At 29.1% G+C, this 25462-nt stretch overlaps 1 protein-coding gene across 1 annotated transcript in view; it reads left to right on the forward strand.

Annotated features, from left to right (window-relative positions):
* Positions 1–24278, forward strand: part of LOC113373685 (paired box protein Pax-6-like) — a 46546-nt gene extending 22268 nt beyond the window's left edge. The window contains exons 3-5 of the mRNA XM_026613965.1: positions 19533–19877; positions 21650–21834; positions 23781–24278. Coding sequence (XP_026469750.1) covers positions 19533–19877; positions 21650–21834; positions 23781–24278 — 1028 coding nt within the window. The remainder of the gene's footprint in view (positions 1–19532; positions 19878–21649; positions 21835–23780) is intronic.
* The last annotated feature ends 1184 nt before the right edge of the window (positions 24279–25462 follow it).

Raw genomic sequence — 25462 nt, forward strand, 5'->3', positions numbered from 1 at the left:
GTGTGAAAATTTCTATTTTAGACAAAAGCGTGCTAAGAATAAGCGCCCGAGTCGCCTGATTACTACGCGGATTCTTAATAACAACTTTAAAGAGCAAATCAGAAGTCTATCACGGGGAATAGTGAGAGAGCTGGAAGGAAAAATAATAGTCAAGAGTCTGAAATCGTAGTTTTATGCCCAAGATTTAGACAAAGTTTTGCTTCAAGAAAAATTATTATGGAAAAAATGTTTTACACACACTTATATTTATTAATATAATCAATTATTAATAAATATGATATTAATTATAATTTTTGATTGATTTAATATTAGGTCAAGGTATGGGTTCAGATTATTTCGTTGTCATTAAATGGTAATGAGTTTTTGTATCGATTCCTAATACTTGAAATAATCTTATTTTTAATATAGTGTGAGGATGTAAATATACAGAACACAAAATAAAACATGAAAACAAGATTAAAATTATACTAGGTTCAATAAGCTATGAAGACAAATTAGTAAAAATTATATTTCAAATTTGTACTTTACGTTACGTAGTTATAGAATTTATATAAAATTCTCTTTCAACTCAGGTTGTTGGGTTATAATATAACCCTTGTAGCTGTGGACTGTATTAAACACTGATTTGTTTGTATATTATGTATTTGTTGCAGTTCTAATTACAATCACTGATTTGTTACTAAGTTCTAATGAAAGAAGATATATTTATTTTTATTGGTTATTTACATGTTAAGCGGACTTTTCTTTTTGGAGTGAACAACTAGTTTCATTGAAACACTCCGCTCCCCCTCAACCAGGGATAGCAACCAATCGTGTAAAGCTTAATGCCCTGAAGTTTGTCACCTTCATGGCCAATAAATAAAACGAAAAGACGTCCGAACAAAGTTAAGGCTGCTTCATGGTATGAAATTTTATCTCAGTGTTTATACAATTTGGAAATGAGCTTTTTAAGCTTGTATTTATGTTCGTTTATTGATATATGTTATTACAATTCACTGCTTAAACAAAGGCAAAAATGAACTTATTGCTTTAAAACCTCAATATAAAAAGAATTGGACTGGATTGGAAGAGATGCCTCAGATATCTATACCAAAATATATGTTCTCCATTAAAATCTAACATTTTGTTTTTTATATATATTAACATATGATTTTTTTTCCATTACACCAAAATATTGGCTTAAGTTCATCACACCTTATTTGAAATCTTTATATGCCTTAGGAATATATTTCTTAATTAAATTTGCTAGCTCTCGGTTTAATTGAGTAGAAAAGTTGCACACAAACATATTGTAAACATATGAGACTATGATGGATTACTGATAATTTAATAAATAAGCAATTACAACATACTAAAGTTGTTGTATCAAAGAACAAGTAATGATCATATGCGTTCTGTCCAGGTGGAGGAGGTACGTGCAAATACGAAACCAGATCTGAATCGATATTTCTGATGAAACTAGAAAACACTAGCAGGGTTTTGCATTGAAATAAATTATTATAAAATATCATCTTTTTAATTAAATTGTTTATGAACATTGGATCATCAAACAAACCTTTTGATCTCAACCAAATTCAGACTCTAAAATTGTTGGTCTTAGGGGCCTGTCTTAACTTTAATTAGAAAACAGTTGACTGTAGTGATTTCTTGATTAAATAATATTAGTTCTATTTTAAATCTTCCCATTAAAGTTTATAAAATTATATAAGTTTGATTGCGATTTAGAAAAAAAAAACAAAAATTAAATATTAAATATTTTGAGAAAATAAAAAAATTAAAATACTACTGAACAAATTAATATAGCCCTCTTCTTTATATTACTACATTGGTCTTTTATATAAATTAGTTGATAGCTCAAGTATTTTTATATTATTCAACATCGATTATTAATGATCAAGAATAGGTTTTTACTTGTTTTTTTTCTTGACTGATTCAAAAATATTTTGTAAATAGATTTTCAATATCTTATAACACTAAATTTAGAACCATTGGAGATTCGGCTCTGCATGCATATGCATAAAAAAGCATAATATTTTTTATTTATTGTGTGCATCAATTTGTTATATAATTGGTTTAAACATAATATATGGAGAGTTTAATCTGTCAAAGTTTGACGTTCGAGAGCGAGCAGCAAAATCGCCTTTGTTCATATTTGATTTCTTTGGTTTGCTCGCGTTGATTGTTGGAGAATGATTTCCTTTTTGATATTGAGTAATGTATTCTTATGTATTGATCGATTTGTATTTTGCGCATTGTTTTGGTGATAAATTATATTTTGCCATATTGTTATTGATAGTTGCTGGTCGAATTCAATTTAAAAAAAATTGAAACAATTTTTTTGTTTTCCAATGAACAAGCACAGACAAAGTACAGAACACAAACTAATAAGCAAAAAGTAAAACCATCATTTAAGTCTCAATTATTGAACACATAAATATGAGGACAAATGATGTCCTTCTGCTTACATAAATGTATTACTGGACTGTTACAGAATATAATAAAAACTTAGCATAATTCATCATATTATTATTATTACATGCAATTACAATCCAAAGTTTATAATCAAGTCGTAATTCTTTCATCCTTCGTATTATAACATAGGTCGTTTAAAATTTATTGACTGATTCAAACAGGTTAATGATATTATTCATTTATATGTGAGGTGTAAAGTTTATGGTTTATTAAAGAATAGAGGAATTTATACTATGCTGAGGTTTACGATCAAAATTATCTATACAATGTTGATATAAATAAACACGCGATTATTGCTACGTGAACGAGCATTAAAAATCAGTTCTTGTTAGAATATCCAGTTCATATAAAACAATTATGGTTTTACGCGAGTTTGATGATGAGAAAGGATAGAGTTGAAGAATTTCATCACAGGTGAATTGTAAAACGTTAAATAAATAAAAATTAAAGTGGTAGAGTTTAACCTTGCACTATCAAAATATTTCTCTATGCCCTTGAGGTAGAATTGTGCATTGTTTTGAATTGATCGTTATTATCAGTGGCATTTTACCATTTTAGTAACTGACTTGTAAATATTCAACATAATTAAATATAGAGTGAAAGAGAATTAGGTTTGGCCAGGTACTCATCTAAGATAAATATATTGCGATATAATTATATTATTTAATATAATTTAATTAAAAATAATAAAATATTTATAGTAATAGTTCGTTGTAAATTCAGTGGTTTTATTCACCGCTCTAAGACAGAGTCATTAAATAAGTTCTGCACATGCAACATTCATCTTGTTTGTAATGAAGAATATTTTATTCTGTTCATATACACACATTAAGTCTTTAATATATAATATAAATATAACCAAGTATATAGCACGTTTTATACCTACCGTTTAATAAGACGAAATGGGCGTGTAAAGTTGCTAAATAAGAACAAATAAATCATATAATAAGGGGTATAGGGTTAGATTGCTTTGCAATTACTGATATTTAAAATAAATAGAAGCAGTTTAACTTTTTTTTATACAACAGCTTTTTTAACTTTCAGAGTTAATTTCTCTAAGACAGTGCCAGTCTAATCTGTCTAATCTACTATTTTAATTGTATATTTATAAATAGATATAAAATATTAATTAATTAATAGAAAATATTTATAAAATATATATTTTAATTGTATAATTATAAATATAACTATAGAATAGAGGTGGCAAAACGAAAGTGAAAATACTATCTAAATTTTAATTTCTTAAAGATCTGAAAGGTGTGAACACGCTAATTAATAGAAAAGCATCTCAAAAAAAAAGAAGTTTTACGTTGAGGACAGTCTGAACCAAATCATCTTTTACAAAATAGTAAACTGAAAATTGATTCTGTATTGATGATAGAAAAGCACCCCAAAAAGAGAATTTTAAGGATGCAGACAGTATAAACCAAAACATCATTTCAAATATAGAGAACTAAAGATTTACTCTGTATCCTATTGATGATAAAAAAGCACCTAAAAAGAGAAATTTCAGGTTGAGGACAATCTGAACCAAAACATCTTTTACAAAATACAGAACTGAAGATTCATTCTGTATTGATAATAGAACAACACATCAAAAAGACAAATTTCAGGTTCAGGACAGTCTTAACCAAAACATCCTTTTCAAAATAGAAAACTTAAACTCTTTATTGATCAGAAACATGCACTTCAAGAAAATTAGATAAAACTACCTGAGATGCTTCCAGATGGAGTACTTAAAAAAAAATTATGAGCATGAAATGAATCCAAAAAGTAACAAAATAATAAGTTCAGCAAAGAGAGACTAAAACTCTAAAAGCTCTAACAATTTTAAAAAGAACGAAACAACATAAAATATTATTAGATTAGATGAAGTAGAATGCATGTGATAGACGACTTGCTAGAAGAAAATTTCGGTAACACTGAGAAAGTCGAATTATCAGCAGAAAATTGTATAAAAGTGAACTATAATAGAGAGAACAACCTCTAATAATAATAATATATACACATATATATATATATATATATATATATATATATATGTATTTAAGTGTATAAATATGTAGCCTACATTGTGTTGTTTGATCCGATGTTTCTCTCTAAACGTTCTCGATATTATGATTGATTTATTGCATCAAAATAATCTCCTCTGGCAACACTTATTTTCAAGTCGGCGCCGTGGGCCTTTTCGAATATTTCGAATCACTGATTTAAATGGTTATACGATGTGTATTACGAGATCAGAATATGAAATCATATGACTAATTTTCACAAATTAAACGGTAGTAAACTGCCGTGTTTTTGCGCACCGAGGATGAGAGAAGTCGTGATTTAGTGCGAGAGTCGTTTGTAAAAATCAGTATGATTGAGTGGTTATTAGGTCATTATACTGCACTTTATATAGATTTGCATTAATTTAAATAATATTATAATTTGCGATTTGTAGTTGATGGTGAATATGATCAAGAATATGCCTACTGAATAATGTCACGGGCATGTAATTAGTAAATTATTAGTCTCATGGGATGTAACTATATAATAATGAGTATAACTATTTTGTACTATTAAATCATTATATCATATTAAATAAAATTTGTTTTGATTTGTGTTCTTACATACAAATTTTCGTTGAATTAAATGCAATTATTACTTAGGTTTGAGAATTTATTTGGTCATAAATCAAATATATTTTATCATAAATAAAATCAATTCATGATTCAAGTTGAGTTGGATAGAATCATGAATAAATCTAATGTAGATATTATAAACAACAAATACTAAGCGATTACAGATATTATAGTCAATTAGACAACTATTACAATTAATTAAATATATTAAGGTGACCATATTTATTAAATGGGATAGTTTAGCTTCAAAATAACAAATGCAATTTCATCATACTATAAAAAAGAACAGTTTTTTATCTGAATCTTTTTTTTAATTTAGAATTGCGGACTTTTAATAAGAATTTTATTATATATTTTTTGGAATTTATCATATCTTTTGTTAATTTACCTATCAATTTTTGAAATACCGGGACTATCTGGGACAAGAGATCCAAATCAGTAATTTAAATAAAAGTAGTTTTAAAATAAATCTATACAACAATAAAGAAAATGTGCACGAACTAATATAGGGTGTTACATCATTCGAAATTAATTTTGAATCGTTTTGTGAAATCACAGAGATTTCAGAGCACTGGTCTTCATTTCATGAAGTAAATGTGTACAACATATTTTTTTTATTAATTATATAAATGACAATCATATTACCAAGTAGTCTAAAAATTATTAGGATTAAATTTAATATAAAAAAAATTGTCTTCTATAAAAACATAGTTCCCATTTTCCTCAAAAATCAACAAACTTATGAGATAAGGTCTTTAAGCCAAATAACAATATATAAGTTTATAATTATTCTCATAAGAATGAACTATGATTTTTTAAAAAGCTTATATGTATTTATATAATATGTATCTATTGACAGGGTTAATCTCTCAAAAGTAGAACTAACAGTCAAATATTGGAATGTTTAATTCTGCACAGTTTTAGTATAAATATCTCCATGAATACTTATGATAAGTGCTTGAATCGAAAGCAATAAAACGTAATAGATAAATAACATTCCATATAACAATTATTAGTTATTTTCACAGCTACGCTATTATATGGTCGATTTAAAATAAACAATAACAATCCAGACACAAAAGCATTATATAAAATAATCCACGGATACCTATGGTACCTCTACTAATAATCATCTAATTAAGACTTTGTCTTTAACACGATATAAAGTTAGCACATTTATAATTACCGAGAAAATACGTGACATAGCTGAATAGGATTAATTTTTTATCGTTTCGGTTCTCGATCTTTGTCCTTTGCTTCGACATAGAAATCACAACAGCCGAGGAATACTCATACGATTCATTTATAATTATAAAACCAAGACTATATTGTAGGCAAGCTTAGTTATAAATATAAATACTTCTCAAAGACAAGTGAAATGCAATAATAATGAGCTGAGTCTGGCGCCTGGAGCGTTTTATTGAGACTTCTGTAAAGGGAAGTCGAATTTTTATGAGAAGTCGTATTCGAATAAAATTAAAAGTCCAAAGCTACAAATGTTTTTGTATGAATTTAAAACACTCTTGTTGTACCACTATAAATGAGCTTTTTGTATTAGGTTTAAGCTTTCAGTGAGCTTTATTTTAGCAATTTAAACAATACAAATACAATTTTAAATATATATTGTTTATATGCATCTGAATTTCGGCTTTAAATATTTTTTTATAGATATTAAACTAGGTCTTAGTGGTAAAAAGTCTCATCTTTGGAAATATAAGGTCAATCTTTGAATACAAATTTATTTACGCGTGGTTGAAGGATATTTCAAAACAATTTATAAAGATAATTTAAGAAATAAATGGAATGTCCTCAGTTTTTTGTACGAGTCCAATATCTGTTATCAACTTATTAGTATTTCCAAATTTCTTACAAAACTTCTTATAAATAAAAATTGCAAATAACGCACATGTTTGAATCTTGGTAATAATATTTTATCAAAAATTTGCTCCTCATTATGACCCTAGCTAACAGAAAATACAATTACTCCTTTGTAAAAATAATTAGTAGAAAACTGTTATAAATACAACAGGTTTATAGTGTTTAGATCATATACTTTAGTGCATAATCAAAAACTTATACCATGGATTACATGTTCATGTCATGTTTTTAAATTTTGTTTGTAATAAGACTAGGACTACAGCAAAACTATATTTTTCAAATTTAGAATTTTGTAGAAACTGCAACTAAAAAGCTTAAAAATTCTGTAGTTCCTCATACATTTAACGATATGTGACCATCTTGAATGTTTCACATTAAACAATACAAATGTTGTCAAAGAGCAAAACGGCGCTAATATTTCATAGTCAATAAAATCTAATATCAACGCGTTTAAAACTAGTCGTTAAGAGTTTTATTTGAAATTTATGGTATATCTAAAAGCTCATAAAATGATTGTTCGCCTGAGTCGCCATGTCGACACGGTATGCACCTCCATTAACAAGCTCCTTTTTGAACTTTTTCTCTAAATCTTTACGTTTGTGTCTCTATTGCATTTCCATTGACGCGTCACATTGTCTACATCAAAAGGAACAATTTATACGATGTAGAAACGGAGGACAAAAAGACTTTAACAGCCACTAAAACAATAGAAAGGCGGCTGTAAAACCGCGTGATTAACAAGTCAAATAGGGAATGGATAGGACCGAAATCGCTTCAGCAGCTGGGCGAAAAATAGATATATTTGGAAACTATCTATATATTGTTATACGTTATTAGTATTGTAAATTGGTCAAGCTACAATATCTCTTGTTTAATGGAAACTTATTCAAAGGAACATACTACGTCTTTCTCCACTTGAACCCTTTCTCAAAATTAGTATAGTTTAGCTGCTATGACGATTGTCACTACCGTACGTTGGCACAACCGTACCCTCGCTCACCTACTACATGTAATAATCTTTCTCCTCAATACAATTTTCATAAATTTTACACGTTTTTGAACAATATATACATTTGAAATATATATATATATATATATATATATATATATAATATTAAGTACTGATTATTTGCAACCAATTTATATTTGTCTTCTTTATTAGCTTCGCTAAAGCATGGTTAGTTTCACTAGGAACAATAATTTTTTTTTACATTTTCAAGCAAAAATAGATAGATTTTTTCGATATCAGAATATGCGTAGTCCAAGTAAAAATTACGCATTTTTCAAGAACTACTGCATCTAATTCAATAATGTGTAATCACTAGAAGATGAATTCTATCAACAGAAACATATCCAATATAGATATTTAATCCGTTGGGTTGCCAAATAACTAGCCTAAAAATATGATGTCCAAGCTCAATTCCTCATAGGTATATAGTTGATGTTGATAAATATACATAAAAAAATTAAATTCATTAAGGAAAAAAAACTGAATATAACTGCTACTTTCAGTTGCGCACTTCTTTACAGTAATAACACTTAAAAACGTATTTTAGACTATTTTACATATCAGTAGACTTAAAATAGATTATTAAATTATTAAAAAAAATTCTTACTACTTTCGGAAGACTTTTGGAATGTTTAGACAGCTTGTTTTTACAATTCTCACGATGACATAGTAGCTCATTCGTTTTAATAATAATTAATTACGTTCTATAAGTAGTGGTAATAAATAACACCCTAACTACGTAGCTTTTTTAATAATGTCAATCTTAACAGATAAAATCCCTAAGATTTAGAATATGTGATTCATTTGATTATTATAATAAATGCAATAGCATAGACTTAGTATTAATCTAGCAATACCGGGCGAAGGCTATTTTCACTTGAAAACTATAGGTCAAGATTTGCCTAGGTATTATTACTAACTGGTGACTCTAGAGGTAGGGGGTATAAATGTTTGTCCATATAAATACTTGTGCATTATTATAAGTTTAGAGAGCCTAACAAATGAGAGAAGAAACATGGAAATCGAAGATTAATAGATACCCCCAAAAAAAAAAATTGTTTTAACATTTTTAAGGTGTTATGACCCGACACACTTATAAATCTGGCGACACCCTTATATCACTTCTATGCTCTATGGGCCATCCCTCTATGGGAAACCTGTTACACAACCCGTTGGGATTCCACTCTATATATGAGCTTTATGGACTAGATATTTCTGCCTCGGAGGGAGCTTTTAGGATGAGGCTGAAGCGGCCATTCTCTCTCTAACATTCGTGAAAACTATCTATTCCAAAATCATATGTTGAAAATAATTACTGTTTGTTCAAAAATTAATCATTGTTGCGAAAAATGATTAGTTTTTTAATTACCTCAATCCCTGTAATGTAAACTTCAACAAGAGAGAATTATTACGTACAGTTTGCTAACTAATTATTCAAGCAAAAATTTAAGCTATCTATATTTCCAAGTGAAAACTAACGTCAATACTGCTTGCAATCAGGCTGCTTAAAACCTCATTTCTGATAGCAACTAAATAAAATTGTAGACCAGCATTCTAGTTACTTGCGTCATGTGTGATTGTTCCGAACTGGCGCAATTAAAGCCAGCGAACTTTATGTTATTATTAGTGCGTTGTTGTTGTTACTAGTGGGGCCAGTGCGTGTAGTAGGCGCGCATGACCAATGCCGTAATAATGAATTAAAATGAGTTCCATATAATGGTAACTAACCAGCATGTGGTAGTTTCAAAAGGCTAATTGAATCTGACTCCATGCAGAGCAAACTGCCTTCCTCGGCATTCCTTCGAGCTATGAAGAATGAACTTATTCTTTTTCAATATCCCGCGAGCTTGGTATTTAGATTGTGATATCATATGTAAAATTCGCACCTGATTTGCCAGTATAGAGTAATTCAATATTTATGGGTTTACTCGAGGATTTTGTCAAGTGAGATCGATCGGTAATTGATATTGGAAACACTAGAAAATTATAGGCAAGATATTAAGTGGAGAATTTTTAGAGTTATTAGATTAATATTGAATGAAGTTGTAGTATGGTTTATGTATAATTAATTACTTCCTGAGGATTTTCTTCATAAGTCAACACAGACTACAATTAATACAAATACAATACATAAATCGCCTGTGACATTAATTTTTATCATGATACAAATATAAGACTAACTAAGTATATTACAAACTATGCATTTCACCCTACCTTCTCCACTTTTGCGGAATTTATTTTATTTTTTATTTAATTTTAGTTATAGTTAGGAAACACTAGAAAATTATGGGCAAGATAATAGTAGAGAATTTTTTGACTTATTAGATTAATATTGAATGAAGTTGTAGTATGCTTTATATATAATTAAATACTTTCTGGGGATTTTTTTCATAAGTCATCACAGACTACAATTAATACAAATACAATACATAATATCGCCTGTGATATTAATTTTTATCATGATACAAAAACTAACTAACTATATTACAAACTATGCATTTCACCCTATCTTCTTCATGTTTACGGAATTTACTTAATTTTTTTATTTAATTTAAATTACCGAATATAATGAAATTTACTTTTATTTTAGTGATGAATTTTATAAATTCATTTGTGAATATATAAAAGACAAACTACAATCATTAGGAAAACAAAACCCATAAATCATTTTTATTTATCAGGTCGCTTACTTCATTTTGGCTCGACCTGCCAAACTACCACTCATTCCCACTAAAATAAAAGTTAATTTCATTATATTCATTATATTCGGAATCTGTATAAAATTCTTGTATGTTTCAATTAGCCTTAATGTTTTGTTTCAACTAACACCAGATGGGATTTAACAAGAAATGACTATAATCAAGATAACTATTTGAACAATTTAGCGATCAAAAACATTGTTACACAAGACTGATACATTTGAAAAGATTTAAGATATTTCAAGTTTAAAATTAGTCCATAATATATAATACTATAATTAACACAAATAAAATATATAATGTTTCCCAAAAATATAAATTTCTATCATAATTCATTATACAAATGAAGGACCTACTAAGTATCTTACAAATTATACATTTTACCCAATTTTCTTCACTTGAATCTGTATATTCTGTATCTCTATGTTTATGTATATTTTTATTATTTATATTATATTATATAGGTAATATTTTTATTACCTTAGGTTTTGTTTCAACTAACCCCAGGTGCTATAATGAAGGCGCCAAAAATCACTATAATGAAGAAACTATTTGAATATTTTAGCACTCACAAAAATTGTTTAATAATAAACTAAATTAAATAAAAATAAATTTGAAGAAATTTTATATTTTAAATTAGAAGAAACCAAGATTTTATGATAGTACAATTTTATATTACATGTAAAAAATGACGCTTCTGCACAGTTCTGTATATTACTTCGGCTTGGGAGACAGTAGGGGATAATATTAAGCAGGACAATTTATATAACCAATCGAGACAAAAAACATTTTAATTTGGTTTAAGATCCTATTGAAAACGGCTGCTACTACTTACTTCTATTACAATAAAACCCTAGCTTCCCTATATACAAAAATAGTTTTTGAAGTTTTAAAGTCAAAACAACTTTTTTGAAATCTCAAGACAATAGTTCATTCCAAAGACTTATCAGCACTAGATTTGTTTGCATTAAATACAAACAGACCAGAACAATATAGAAGTGAATAAAATACTAGAATAATCAGCACCTAACGAATTTGGGTGTATAATTGTAATTAAAATACAATTATGTAATATAAATGTAAGATCCTATTGAAACACGCCTTTTATTATTTACATCTGTTGCAATAAGATTCTGCCTTCCCTATTAAACAAAAAATAGCAAATAGTTTTTGAAATCTTAATGTCGATACAACTTTGAAATCACAGGATAATAGTTCATTGCAAAGACTTGTCCATTACAGCACTAGATCTTTTTTGCATTAAATATAACCAGACCAGGACAATATGGAAGTAAACAAAATACTAGAATAATCAGTGCCTAACGACTTTTGGTGTATAGTTGTATTTAAAATTCAAAAATATTCTGCACAATCTGTATCAACAAATTGCAGTCGCTAATAAGAAGTTTGTCAACGCCGATCCAATAACCAATAACGCGACGAATTACAAGAAATTTAATTTGCAATTACAATAACAAGAGACCGTATTTGAAATAAATCAAGCATATACGAGACATATTTATAATTTCTATAGTCGTCAAAACACAAAGCAAAATGCAAATTGCGTACAGAGTACATATTTAACCATACACAATTAGAGTCACACAATCGACGTCTGAGGAGCATTTTTTTCTTTTCATTACAAATCATGATCCCATTCAACAAGAGAAAATATCATGAGGTGATCTCAAAAGAGCCATAATATTTATTTAATTACATATTTTATGAAGTGCCAGCGATCGAAGGGTTTTTGAATTGTTTTTTTTGTAATTTTTGTATGGGAGCGGTGCTTCTTGTAATAAAAGTCTCTTGTGGGTATGAGTAAGCATTTCGTTTAAGTATGTATATAATCGAATTTACAGACAAATCAAAAGTTCATTCAATATTATTGTTATAATATGATAATTATAATTATAATACATGGCTAAGATAACACACGACAGGCTCACATTAGGAGCAGAGAAGAAGAACATTCTTAAGAAAGTATAATCTCAGTTTTTTATAATTATGATAATAATAATGATTTTTTCTAAATATATTATGCTCTTTGCGATATTGGTTTTTTAACTGACTTTTTTAAATTTAGGACATTATTTTTAATTTTGCAACGTATTTGATTTTTGATTGAAAAAATAATTGAAACGTTAAATTAACCATCATATCTAAATATCATATTAATAAAATATGTTTACAATTTTCTACAATTAATCTATTTGAAGAACATTATAGTAACTTTTAAAAATTGTGCCCATGCACACAAAATTCCTGTGGTATATTGGCTTGGTAGTCTACGCACCAATGCTGTTTTTTGCATAGTTATTTAAAAAGTATTACCAATTTAATAACCACAATTCCTTAAATATCTTTTGCATGATTTACAATCCCTGGTTCTTTGTAGTACACTTTTCAGTGAGTCTATAAACAAAAAATGCTCACATGAATAAAAAACACAATACAATGTACCTGCCTACTTGCCTACAGGTATATATATATATATATATATATATATATATATATATATATATATATATGGAGGAGATATAGTGGTTCATGTTTATTTAACGGTCGGATTAAACATTACTTCGACTTCAGCGTGATTGATTCACAAAAGGCAACTTCGTCAGTCCGAAACGTTCAATCTGAAATGCTTATACGCTAAGAAAAAATAACATAAACTTAGGAGAACGTACAGATTCAATATAATCCGAGAGCTATATGGGATAACCAGTATCATTCAAATAAAGAAAATTTGATTTTGTCTCTGGTTAATAATTTTGCGACGCTAGTTCTCAACCATGTTCCATAAAATGATAGAGATTGAAATATGGTACTCCATCTAAAATAATTTCTGATTAGATTTAATTCAAAATATTTTCTCTTTTAATTAGTTTTTAATTATAGACTTGAAGATCCAAATATAAATGATTAATTAATAAATTAATATCATCTAAAATTTTCAATAAATGAAATTCTTGAATAACTAATAATAAAAATGAACAAATATATCTTAAGATTTTCAATCTTCAAATTTATAAATTCCCCACTTTGTTATATTCAAAACTTAATCTTGGTTATTACTATGATTCTATTTAATTCTATTAAAATTATATATAATTTTTGAACAGTAACAAATGCCTATAACGTGACATGAAACTTAAAGCTTTGATATGACCAGTCGATGCAAAACTACGTCATACCAAATTCATGAGAGAAATTATAATTGTGATGTACACTGGTAAATGTACACTAGTGAAATTTAATAATATACTTTTTTAGTGAAAATATACTTTACATAATAAATTAAGATCCAGATGTATGCCTTTTGCTTTAGAAACAAAATTCAATTGTCGACACACCGATAGCCAAGAGTCTTAGCAGAAATATTTATAATTTTTCAAGTTTCTCACATTTTACATTTTATTTTCAATTTATTACAAAAAGTATATTTGCCACCTCCAGCTCTATTTCATATTATATCGACTTATCATACTTGAGTGCATCAGGTAGCGACAGGTAGTTATAACAAGGCATGTACTGACAACGAGGATGCAAGAAGACTTCTTGTCAACTTGTCGATGGGTGTACTTGGGAAACGACTACAAAATTAAGCTCAAGTTGAAATATCACACTAATTTAAACAAAAAAATGGAAACTGAAAAGAATAACCATATATTAATAATCATTGTATTTAAAATTTATTATTTTCCTATTTGTGATACTCGAGTAGTAATTTGATCCGTTTGACCTTCTCAATAAACCTCCTATAATTTTGATATAATTCCTATTGAAAAAAGACTAGTATACAGATAGAAAATATCGGATTATTTTGTATAAAAAACTACATTTAAAAGTAGAACAATGTATAATATAAAAATTTCTAATAGTAAGCTGACCATATTTTTTATGGAATGATTAGAATGTGTGGGCAAGCGGGTAGGGCTTGTTGGTGATCTAAAAACTTATATTTACATTTTTTGGCTTCAATTTTTTCAATTCAAATATATTTAAAAATATATTGGCAATCAAAACATTTTTAAAAATCCGGGACAAAACACCTAAAACCGGGACTTATTATATTATTAAATATTGCTTTTAGAAAAAGCCGGGACGCAAGGCGGAAAATCAGGACCGTCCCGGCCAATCCGGGACATATGGTCACCTTACTAATAGTCAAGATGACCAAACAATTGGTTTCAAAAATTTTCAGATTTTTTTTTTCAAGACGTTATTTCAGAAGTCCTGCGCAAGTCCTGCTCAAGTCCTCAAGTGTTAAATATTAACTAATAATAGTATTTTTCTTCAAGTGTTTTTTAAGATTTAGAAGATCATTCTAAGTTTTCCTTGGTTCTCTCAATTATTTAATTTTTCTTTAAAAATTCCATCCTGCTACAATGTATAAATTATCCTCGTCTTTACTGGAATGAGTAGCTATCACAACGCATAAATGTTCACACATGACGGATATCTCCGGCACATCGGATTTGAGGAAAGATGATCGGGCATGCATGCCTACACAAGACTTCGGCTTTTGTGTTCCACACTTTTTTGTCCTGACCCGATCGTCGATAGTTTTTTTTTTTAAATTTTTATTTGATATCACAACTAAAATTATTTTATAGTCATACAAAAACACGCAAGGATATGATTTGGACCTTGTGATTTGTTATTGACATCATACGGTTATATTTTTTTACTAATCTTAAGAAATATGTAGCTAGGAACAAATTTAATACCATGAACAAGATTATTGTAATTATAATCACATGTGATTAAGATTTGTGAAATTAGAAAACGAAAATTAATCTACAGTGTTCAAAACAATGATTTTATATTTGGGGTTGAACCTAATTTGAGAATTTATATGAACACTTAGTTATGCTTATATAGACGAATGCACTTTAAAAAAATAATTAACAGATTATAATGAAAAAAAAAATTATTCGCCATTGAAAAACACATTGTATCAGTCGCTTGTATAAAAAACTGTAGTATGTGATAGTTCCGAGGAATTGTCATTTAATTGTTAAATTACTACTATTTTGAGATGGTAAATTGACTTTTTTAAATTGAGGGTTTTGGGACAAATTTTCCATTTGTTTGTGATGTTTCATATTCATATTTTTAATATGACGTTAAATCCTAATTTAATCATAATATATTTATATCATTTTATTAATTTAAGCATTTAAATACGAAATTTTGAATGAATATCAATATTTTTATTTTTCTGTATTTTTTGTAAAAGACGCGTTCATTTATGACAGAATTTGTTATTATGCTCCTGTATTTCAAAAAAAAAATTATGATACATTTTATATATCGCATGTCACATTATTTCTGAATGTCCACTCAAGACATTCTTCCAACTACTTATGAATAAATAAATTAACATCATATCTAGTTTTCTATGTATTTATAAAGCATCGCCTTAACATGCTTCCGTTTACAACGCGAAGATTATATTACAATTCTTGAATGAGTAAATAATCGATATCAAATCTCACGCGTTATAAAACGGTTGATCAAATTCATTCAATTATACTTTTTTTTATTTTTTACATCAGTACAATGTCTGACAAATACATAAAAAGTATGAGTAAATATTTTTACAGCATTACTTTCTTAGAAGATTAAGTGTGTAGGATTTTATTCGGTAGTCTACTAATTCCACAGTTCATAAAATAAGGATTTTAGATCCTAACCCTTTTTGTTGAAAAAAAAAGAATAATAGACGTAAAGGATTTCAAAAGCAAATCACTAAGCTAAAATCACACCCATGCGTGTTTTTGTATTTTTATAAAATCATTTAAGCTCAGGTATTGAATAAAACCATGAAAAAAAATCGGGTCACGTAAAAAACTTTGAACACAATAGTCTAGTTTTTATGACTGATTTATAAGATGATCAAATAAACAATTTTTATGTTATTAGATATTACTTCAAAAACTTATACCTTGAGTTATAAGATACGTCTATACTGGGACATTTTGCCTACAGCTAATTTGAATTATTTAACTAGTGGGGGGGGGTAGCACCGTGCCTTAAGGCAAATTGCTGGAACTTCCCGTACCGTAACAAAATGTTCGAGGAATACTGAATGTTTTCAAATAGATTATTATAAATATTGTAACATTGTCTAATATTTATAAGAAGTATATAAACTGAATTGCAAATTTAAAATTATTTGTTTAAGTTATATTAGAACTTTAGTCAGGATAAAAATAAAATCTTAATTATTTTCGATATACAAGAAAAACAAAAAAAAATATAAGAATTTTTTTTCCAAAATCTATTATTTTGTCAAGACAAGCAGAAAGTTCTTTGAATCATTTAAATCCGACGCTTAGTTCTCTCAAAAACTGACATTTGTTACATATTTAGCTCCGTATCTTCGAAATGGCTGGGCCTGCCTTTGCCAAAAACTTATACACACTTCTCCCAATCATTACTAATTGAATGTTTTTTAGATCATTCAAATCGAATGCTCCGTTTTCTCAAAAACTCGATTTCCATTTTCTGCACTCTTTGCTCTTTATCTCCGTAACTGCTGGGCCTGTCTTTGCCATAAACTAATCAGCTCATCTCCCTATCAATAGGAATCGAATATTTTATGAACCATTCAAATCGGTTGATCCGTGCGCCCGAAAACGCGACTAGAAATTTGTATCCATACATACATACACACACACATACATCAATTTTTTCTGAGGTATGCCAAAATGTTCAGAAACCTTCAAAACGTCGAGAAATGTAAAAATTTTCAATTTCGATTTTCGGCCCATTACAATAACTTACCCTACGAGAAGTTAAAAATACTATAAATAATATAATATTTCGACAGAAAATCACTGAGCTAGAATAAACTATATCCAGGCTAAAATAAAAAAATACCATATATATATATATATATATATATATATATATATATATATATAATATAAACGATTATATATAATATGAACACAAGTTTTTATATGTTGATGTAATACCTTATTTGGAATATTTTGTAAAGTATTATATATTGTCTATATATTTTCAAACTAAAAAATTAGTCCACATCATATTTTTTATCAAAAAATGATTGAACCGTAAGAATTCAGTAGCAAATTCCTAAGCTAGAAAATATATTTAAATCCTAAGAAATGCGTTTATATTATGTATTAATGGTTTAAGAAAAAACTTGATTATTTTATATCTGGGCATGTGGCTGTAATAAATAAATACTATGATTATATACAGTCGGTCAAGTAAGAGCGTGGTCGGGTTAATTTATAAAAATAATCATTTTATGAAACTTTAATATTTATATATGCATTGTCTACGTTAAAAGCAAGGATGCAATTTTAGTCAATATGTGTCCAGTCACCACCGGAGTCGACAATTGCCTGGCATCTCCGACGCCTGCTTTTTACTAATTTAACGGATTATTTTAGTCCGACGGCTCGTATTTTAATTTAACGGCTCGATGAGGGCAGTACGTGCTCATATAGAACTTTCATCAGTGAAAATGACATTTTCAAAATCTCTAACAATATTTTCATGTGCTCATGCGGAAAAGAAGCACATGTTTTTCAGTCGTCAGAGGCTTCCCCGTTGTGTTGCGCCATTTCAGATCATGAATACGAAGAAAGGTTCAGATAGTTTTGTAGATATTTTTGTAGATATTTCTAAACATTTTGCTATTAATTTTGCTCGTCCTTGCTGCAGTGTTAAAGCAGGATTCCGCAAATACCCATTCACTGTTCATTTTTCTTCTTTTTTATTTGAATCACGTTCTGATAAATCATCGACTTTTTTAGCAACTTTATATAGGTGCATCGAATTCTGTACAAATGCCTTCAACTTTCTCATATATTTAGAAGCAGCTGATTGCTACATTTGGGTACCTTTTAGGTGCATGCAAAAGGGCGCAGCCTCGTAGCGCGACGCGTAACTTAGCACTCATGGCGTTTAACATAATTTTTTCTCAAAAGATCAACTGCAACTAAACCTTGTGACGAGAAAAGGGGTGACGCCCCCCTTTCTTAGGGTATATGCAACGACTTCCATTATTACGTCTTAGCGTTGCATCCCCAACGAAAGGGTTACACCAACTCCTTAACCCGACTTCTTTAAACACCCTGTAATTACCTGTGGAAAAGCCAACTAACTACGCGAATGAAACAGAATGTACTTTTAGCTTATTTAATCATTACTAATTATTACAGGTGTAACGGCATGACAATACCTACGTACTGTCATGCCCTTCACTGGAGGTTTTGCAACCCTTTTGACGACAATACCAATTGTCGTTACAATATATATAATACCAATCAAAATTTTATATTGTGACGTAATACCGTATTTGATATATTTAATGAAGTATTATATATCGTATATATAATTTTTAAACTGAAAAATTAGTCCACTTCACATATTTTATCAAAAAATGATAGAACCGAAAGAATTCAGCAGCAAATTCCTAAGCTAGAAATTATATTCAAATCCTAAGAAATGCTTTTATATTATAATTAAAGTTAAAGAAAAAACTTGATTATTTTATGAAGTCCGTTTACATAACAAGTATCCGAAATTATTGTTCGTTATGATGTATTGCTTTATGCTAATTCTGTATCTTGAAAACTATTATTATTAAATAATTCAAAATAATTACCTTTTTACGTTATATGATTGATAATAATAATTATTATTATAATTGTATAATTCAAGCTTTAGGTTCTAAAATTATTCAAAAATGTCAAACTAATTTATTAACTAATTTGAAAGAATGTATGGCGTCCTTAATACGTTTGTACTTGAAAATTAATATATATTAAAACGTTTAATAAACTATTATATTAATTCTAGGAGTCTGCACAAACGCAACAGCGCCATCAGTATCCTCCATCAACCGAATCTTAAGAAACCGAGCTGCCGAAAGAGCTGCGGCCGAATTTGCACGAGCCGCAGGCTACGGCCTTTACCCTCCGCATCCGTACGCAGCAGCAGCAGCCGCTGGGGCAGCGGGCTACCCATGGCCAGGACACGCACCCGCGCTATGGCCGTCGGCCGCGGGCCACGGTCTTTCGGGTGCCCCAGGACACGCTCATGGACTCCCTTCGTCGGCTACCGGGGACGTCGGTCTCTCTGCGAGTCTTTTGCATAGGTCGAGCAGAGGCGGTTCTTCGCCGGATTTGGGGAATAGAATGATAGGTAAGATAGAGAATTTGATGAAGTCAATGAATTATATAATTATATTAAGGGGGTATTCTAGTGTAGAGCGATGAATTTTAAGTCATTTTTAAAGTGTCGTAAAAGAAAGCAATGAATGTTTTTACTATCCATTTTTACCACCTGTTTATTAATATTAATAAAATAGAAAACTAAAATTAAGAAATAAAAAAGTTGAAAATTGTAAAAACTGGCAGCTGACGAAGTGGGTGGTCTCAAAAAATTGGCACCTCAGTCTTGACATAATTTCAGCCCTCCTAGTCATCCGAAATAAAAGAAATAAAAAGATTATGAATCTACAATGATGTCGCAATCGCCCGAACTCGCGATAATTAAAAAAATGGTTTTTTACAAATTGGCGACTGTTTGAAAAAAAGTGTTTTTTTACTGTTTTTTTGAGTTTCTCGAATTTTTTAAAAATAGTAAAAATTGGAATTTGGGGATAATCCTAGTTCGGGTTATAGATAGATCTATAAACAAGACTCTCTGAACATTTTGAGTGAATCGGTCAAGTAGAACTCGAGAAATCGTGTCAATAGTATTGAAAAAGTCTGTTCTGAGAAAAACACATTTAAAGTTTTGCGTAAAGCCAAACCAGTATGGAGACCGAGCAGTAAAATGCCTATATCTTCAAAAATAATTCAAATTTTCAAAAACCTTCTATTACCCATACTCCTAAAGAAAAATATGAAATGAAAAAAATCAATTTTTTTGAATTTCTACACTAGAATACCCCCTTAATAGTGTTAGTTTCCGTTTATGTTGACCTGCCCTTTGCTATTATATTATGCTCAATTTCAATTTAATTTAATTTATAGTAGGGGATTATAGTAAGATTGTGTTACATTTTTTGCAATAAAAGAATGCAACAATTTTGTTAATTTCAGAGAATAGTAAATTAAATGTTAAATTGATTTAGCTTTAGTTTACGAAAAAAATGTGAAATACTGCCTTTATATACAATGGATTAGTCATAAAATCAGATCATACAAGGAAAGGACGAGTGTCACAAATGTCCCTCTGGTGTGGACGGCGCAAAAATAGGCTGAAAAACAATAGCTATAAACACCAAAATTGGTTCTACCGCCTTTTATTGTCAGAAATATTCAACACAACAATCATTCAAACGAAGTTTAAAAATATAATACAACAGAACATAACTTTTTTAATAAGAAATGTTTGTGTTATTTGTTTTCTTATATTGAATTTTTCTTTTCCGTTCTCTTTCGTATTTGGACTTAGTTGATTTAGATTTTTCTTTATCAATTTGAATTTCACACAAAAAGAACAAGAAAGAAGTCTCAGCATATAAATGTTACATACCACAATACTAATTGCTGTGAATTAACTACTTATCGCAAACTCAACTTACTGCAAAATAATAAACAAAGTGTGTACCTATATACATGTAACAGGTATTATTAAAAGAAATCGAAGCATAAAGTTTACTTTTAGCTCTTTAAAAGCAATCATATTAATGCAGGACGCTGACATATTGCAATAATGGAAACTTGTTGGACATAATTATTTCTTTCTTTGGACCTTATCTCAAAATAAAAATAATTTTGCTTTTATGATAAATATAATTATCGTAACCTGGCACAACCGTACCTAGTCTCATCTACCCTACATTTTATCTATGCGCAAAATGAGAAGATCTTATTAAGTTTTTGTAATATATAAATGTAATTAAAATATTTGCTAATATTTTATATACCTTATATTAATGGGCATCAATTATTCCTTTAATCTAGATGTAGATGGAGATGACGGCGGTAGTTTAGACGGAGAACAGCCGAAATTCCGGCGCAACCGGACAACTTTCAGCCCGGAACAACTGGAGGAATTAGAACGCGAATTCGACAAATCTCATTATCCTTGCGTGAGCACGAGAGAACGATTGGCAAGTCGCACGTCTTTGAGTGAAGCTCGAGTCCAGGTAACTATCGATTTTAATATATGCATTATGGTAATTGGAACATGTTCCAAACGATAAAAGATAATTATAATTCATATAAATTATGTAAATGAAATGGATGCAGTGTAATTTAATAATAATCCGCGATTAGTGTAAGTGAGAAGTGATACAAGTCAATTTGTTTGGATTATTTAAAAACACAAATATATTGCTTATCATAATACCTTATACTATATTATAACAGTATTGCAAATTTATTTGTAACTAGTTGACGCGACAAAAGTTGTTTTGCCAAGTAAGTAAGGTATATTTTAAACAATTTCTGGAGAATCACAAATATTAATACTTTAAGTGTATAAGGATGTGTTGTTTGAATGCTATATACAATGAGGTATTATAAAAAACCAATAAATTCCATTAGTTTGCATATATTTTATCAATACAATTAAACTGGAAGATTTATACACTTTCTATAGAAAACATAATATAATCCATCCAAGTCTTTTTTGGTCTTTCTACTTATTGATTACGTTTCAAGTTTTTCAGATTTTTTTTGGATTCTGGATTTTGTGTCTAATTGTAAATAATTCTACTGAACTTATACAAAATTTTCAAATTTTTGAAAAGTTTCAAGTAACATTCAATGAATTAGAGTAAATTTAATAAAAAGTATACATGTAGAGCAGGGCGAGGCACAAAGGTCAAATTTGACTTTGAGCAAATATAAACTATATTGTGAAAACCATAACAATTATAACACAACAAATAACACATATCAAACGAACAATTATTTGACTACGTTCAGTAAAGTGCCTTCCACTTCATCATTGTAGAAATGTGCTTTTTTGATGTCTTTCAAAAATTTGTTATCTAGACTTTTTTACCATATAGGCGGGGTAACTTGAAACGGTCAGGTGGCAAAAAGGTTTAAAGCCTCATTATAATTTCAAAGGTATTTTACAAAACAATTACATTTTTAACTAATGCTAAAAAACTACCAACGGAAGAAAATAATTTTATTATCGATTTTTAAAGAAAACCGTTTATCTCCCCCATTTCAAAGATTACCTTTTTCTCTACTTTCAAACATTGTTATTAAACAATACTTAACTCTACTGATTTTTGACACATCGGAGGCGGACCGTTTTAACTCCGGACCTTCATATATTACTATCTATTCTTTAATAAATTCTGGGAAATTATAACTGAAAGAATGTTATTTGACAAAATGTCCAGTTGATCGATACCAAATTTAGGTTCTGAATTTAAAAAACATAAATAAAAAATAATATAACCTAGAAAATGTTTTATAAATACCAATGAGTATATAATTATACAAATGAGATCTTTCAGAGCACCGTGTTTGAGAAAAATATGCCGACAAGTGCATTTTCATATTAACATTTCCAAAAGTTGATATTTTGAGTCTCTAGTAAAACTTGCGGCACGTTTACTAACGTTTTTGTATATAAATAAAACTACAAACTAAACTACTTACTATTTAATCATAATTAAATAATATTCACGTAAAACGTCCTATTAAACGTAATTGAACATCATCTGTCAAAAACGTTTGACATTTTAACAAAAACGTATTAGCCACCGTCCAGTGTTTTATTTAAATTACGCTTCTACAAAAAATTTCAAATTAAAAAAGTAAAGTTTCTACACGATTTTGAAATAATATTTCACCTTTCCGACTATCTCTGGATTGGCACGAATTTTTCAAGAATAAGACTGACCAAATCGGTTTAGCCGTTTTCGAGTTTTACCGAATCATTTGATCAAGAGCTCCATTTTTATACATAAGAAGATATAAGCACATGATAAAATATTAGCACATGTTGAATTATTTATTTATTTCTTATCAATTATTGAGTTTTATCCATTGAAATTTTATTATTAGTATATAGATTATCTTTAGTTTATATCTCCAACAACCCAACTAATCACAAATTGACCTCCAGGTTTGGTTTTCCAACAGACGAGCGAAGTGGCGACGACACCAGCGCATGAACCTCCTAAAACGCTCTTCGCCTCAATCCCGAAATGTGATGTCAGCCTCACCTCAATCACGAAGCCACATGTCCTCACCTCAAGGGTTTGCGTCAAGGGGGCCGTCATCTGGTCACCGGCCAGATTCTGCACAGATGATGCACGCGACACCACTTTCGGGGATGGTGCCACCAGTGATGGGTGGAGAAAATAGTGCGTTCAGGTCACTCAGTGGTGGTGTGGGTCAGGGTAGATGTTTGAGTGATTGTGCAGACATTTCCGATTGTGATTCGGATGAAGAAATTAATGTCAATGATGAGTCTGATTGTGAAATGGATGACAGGACAAAAACTTTGGCGATGGAGTCGAAGATTTTGGGCATGAGGAAAGATCATGATGGAAACGGGAATTGCACTAATGCAAATGCGATGATGCAACCGTTGCAGCTCACCAAACATGATAGGCAATAATCTCGGGTGATGATAAACTGGTTACTTTACGAAATTAGCAAATACCAAAATTATTTTTATTTTGTGTAATGCACACAAATTTATAAACTACTGTCCTTTTAGAATAATGATTGAAAAAGGGCTATATATTTAAATTAACAAAGTTTGAATAGTTCTTCGACTCTGACTATTTGTATATGTTCGTCAGAAGTAAATCAAGATAATTATATCATCAAGGTAACAGAAATCTATACATTATTAAGGAGCTCAAGTGGAAATTATTATAAATATGAAAATAGTGACTTTGATAAACTGTTTAGCAAATCTGATCCAAGAAATTTATATGATAATAGTGACTTTGGTAAACTGTTTAGCAAATCTGATCCAAGAAATTTATCAAAATATCTTTAGCTATTAGATGAGGCGCTAAACGATAAATTATAGCAAAATGATAATAGATCATTTAGAGATGGCATCCAAAGATGATTTATACAGCTTTTGCATGCGCCAGAAGAATGCGCTAGCAATCATTTATTATTTATGCTTCTAATTGAACAAATATTGCATATTAATTCCATTTGCAAAATAATTTGCAATAACAAGGATATAAAAATCAATCAAATACAGAAGCATCAATTATATGATAAAAAATGAAAGGTTTGTTTAATTATTGAATTGAATATTGAATACAATTTTAAATGTTATCGGAAGAAAGTGCTCTATGTGTGAAATTTATAAAAGGATCCTGGACTGAAATCACCTGACAACAAAACATTTTATACAAAATATGATTTAAACATTGGTAAATGTGAAAATGTGTAAAAAGCATTAGTGATAAGTAGTGATGAATTTTCTGATGTGATTAAAAAAATTAAATCCGAACTTTGTGAAGAAAATAATAACACACAAGCTAGTATAAAATAAGCATTATGATGTCGCCTGACACACAAAACTTGTTTACATAAATTACCAAAAATTAACGGTACGACTTTGTGTGACCAGATTTTTATAAAACAAGAATTTGTAAACGTTATGGTGTATTGGTCTGATTAAATAGACATTTTAAAACCAAAGATAAAATTATTATCTTAGTTTATTTTAATTTACTCATGTAAATTATGTAGTTATATAATTAAGAGTGCTTCTATGGGTCACAAAGTACATACTATATATTAAACCTTAATTGAAAATGTATATAAAAATTA

The sequence above is a fragment of the Ctenocephalides felis genome, unplaced genomic scaffold (genome assembly GCF_003426905.1).
Source record: "Ctenocephalides felis isolate EL2017-DRISC unplaced genomic scaffold, ASM342690v1 CF-g0.4_SCAFFOLD_01604, whole genome shotgun sequence".
Classification (NCBI taxonomy): Eukaryota; Metazoa; Arthropoda; class Insecta; order Siphonaptera; family Pulicidae; genus Ctenocephalides; species Ctenocephalides felis.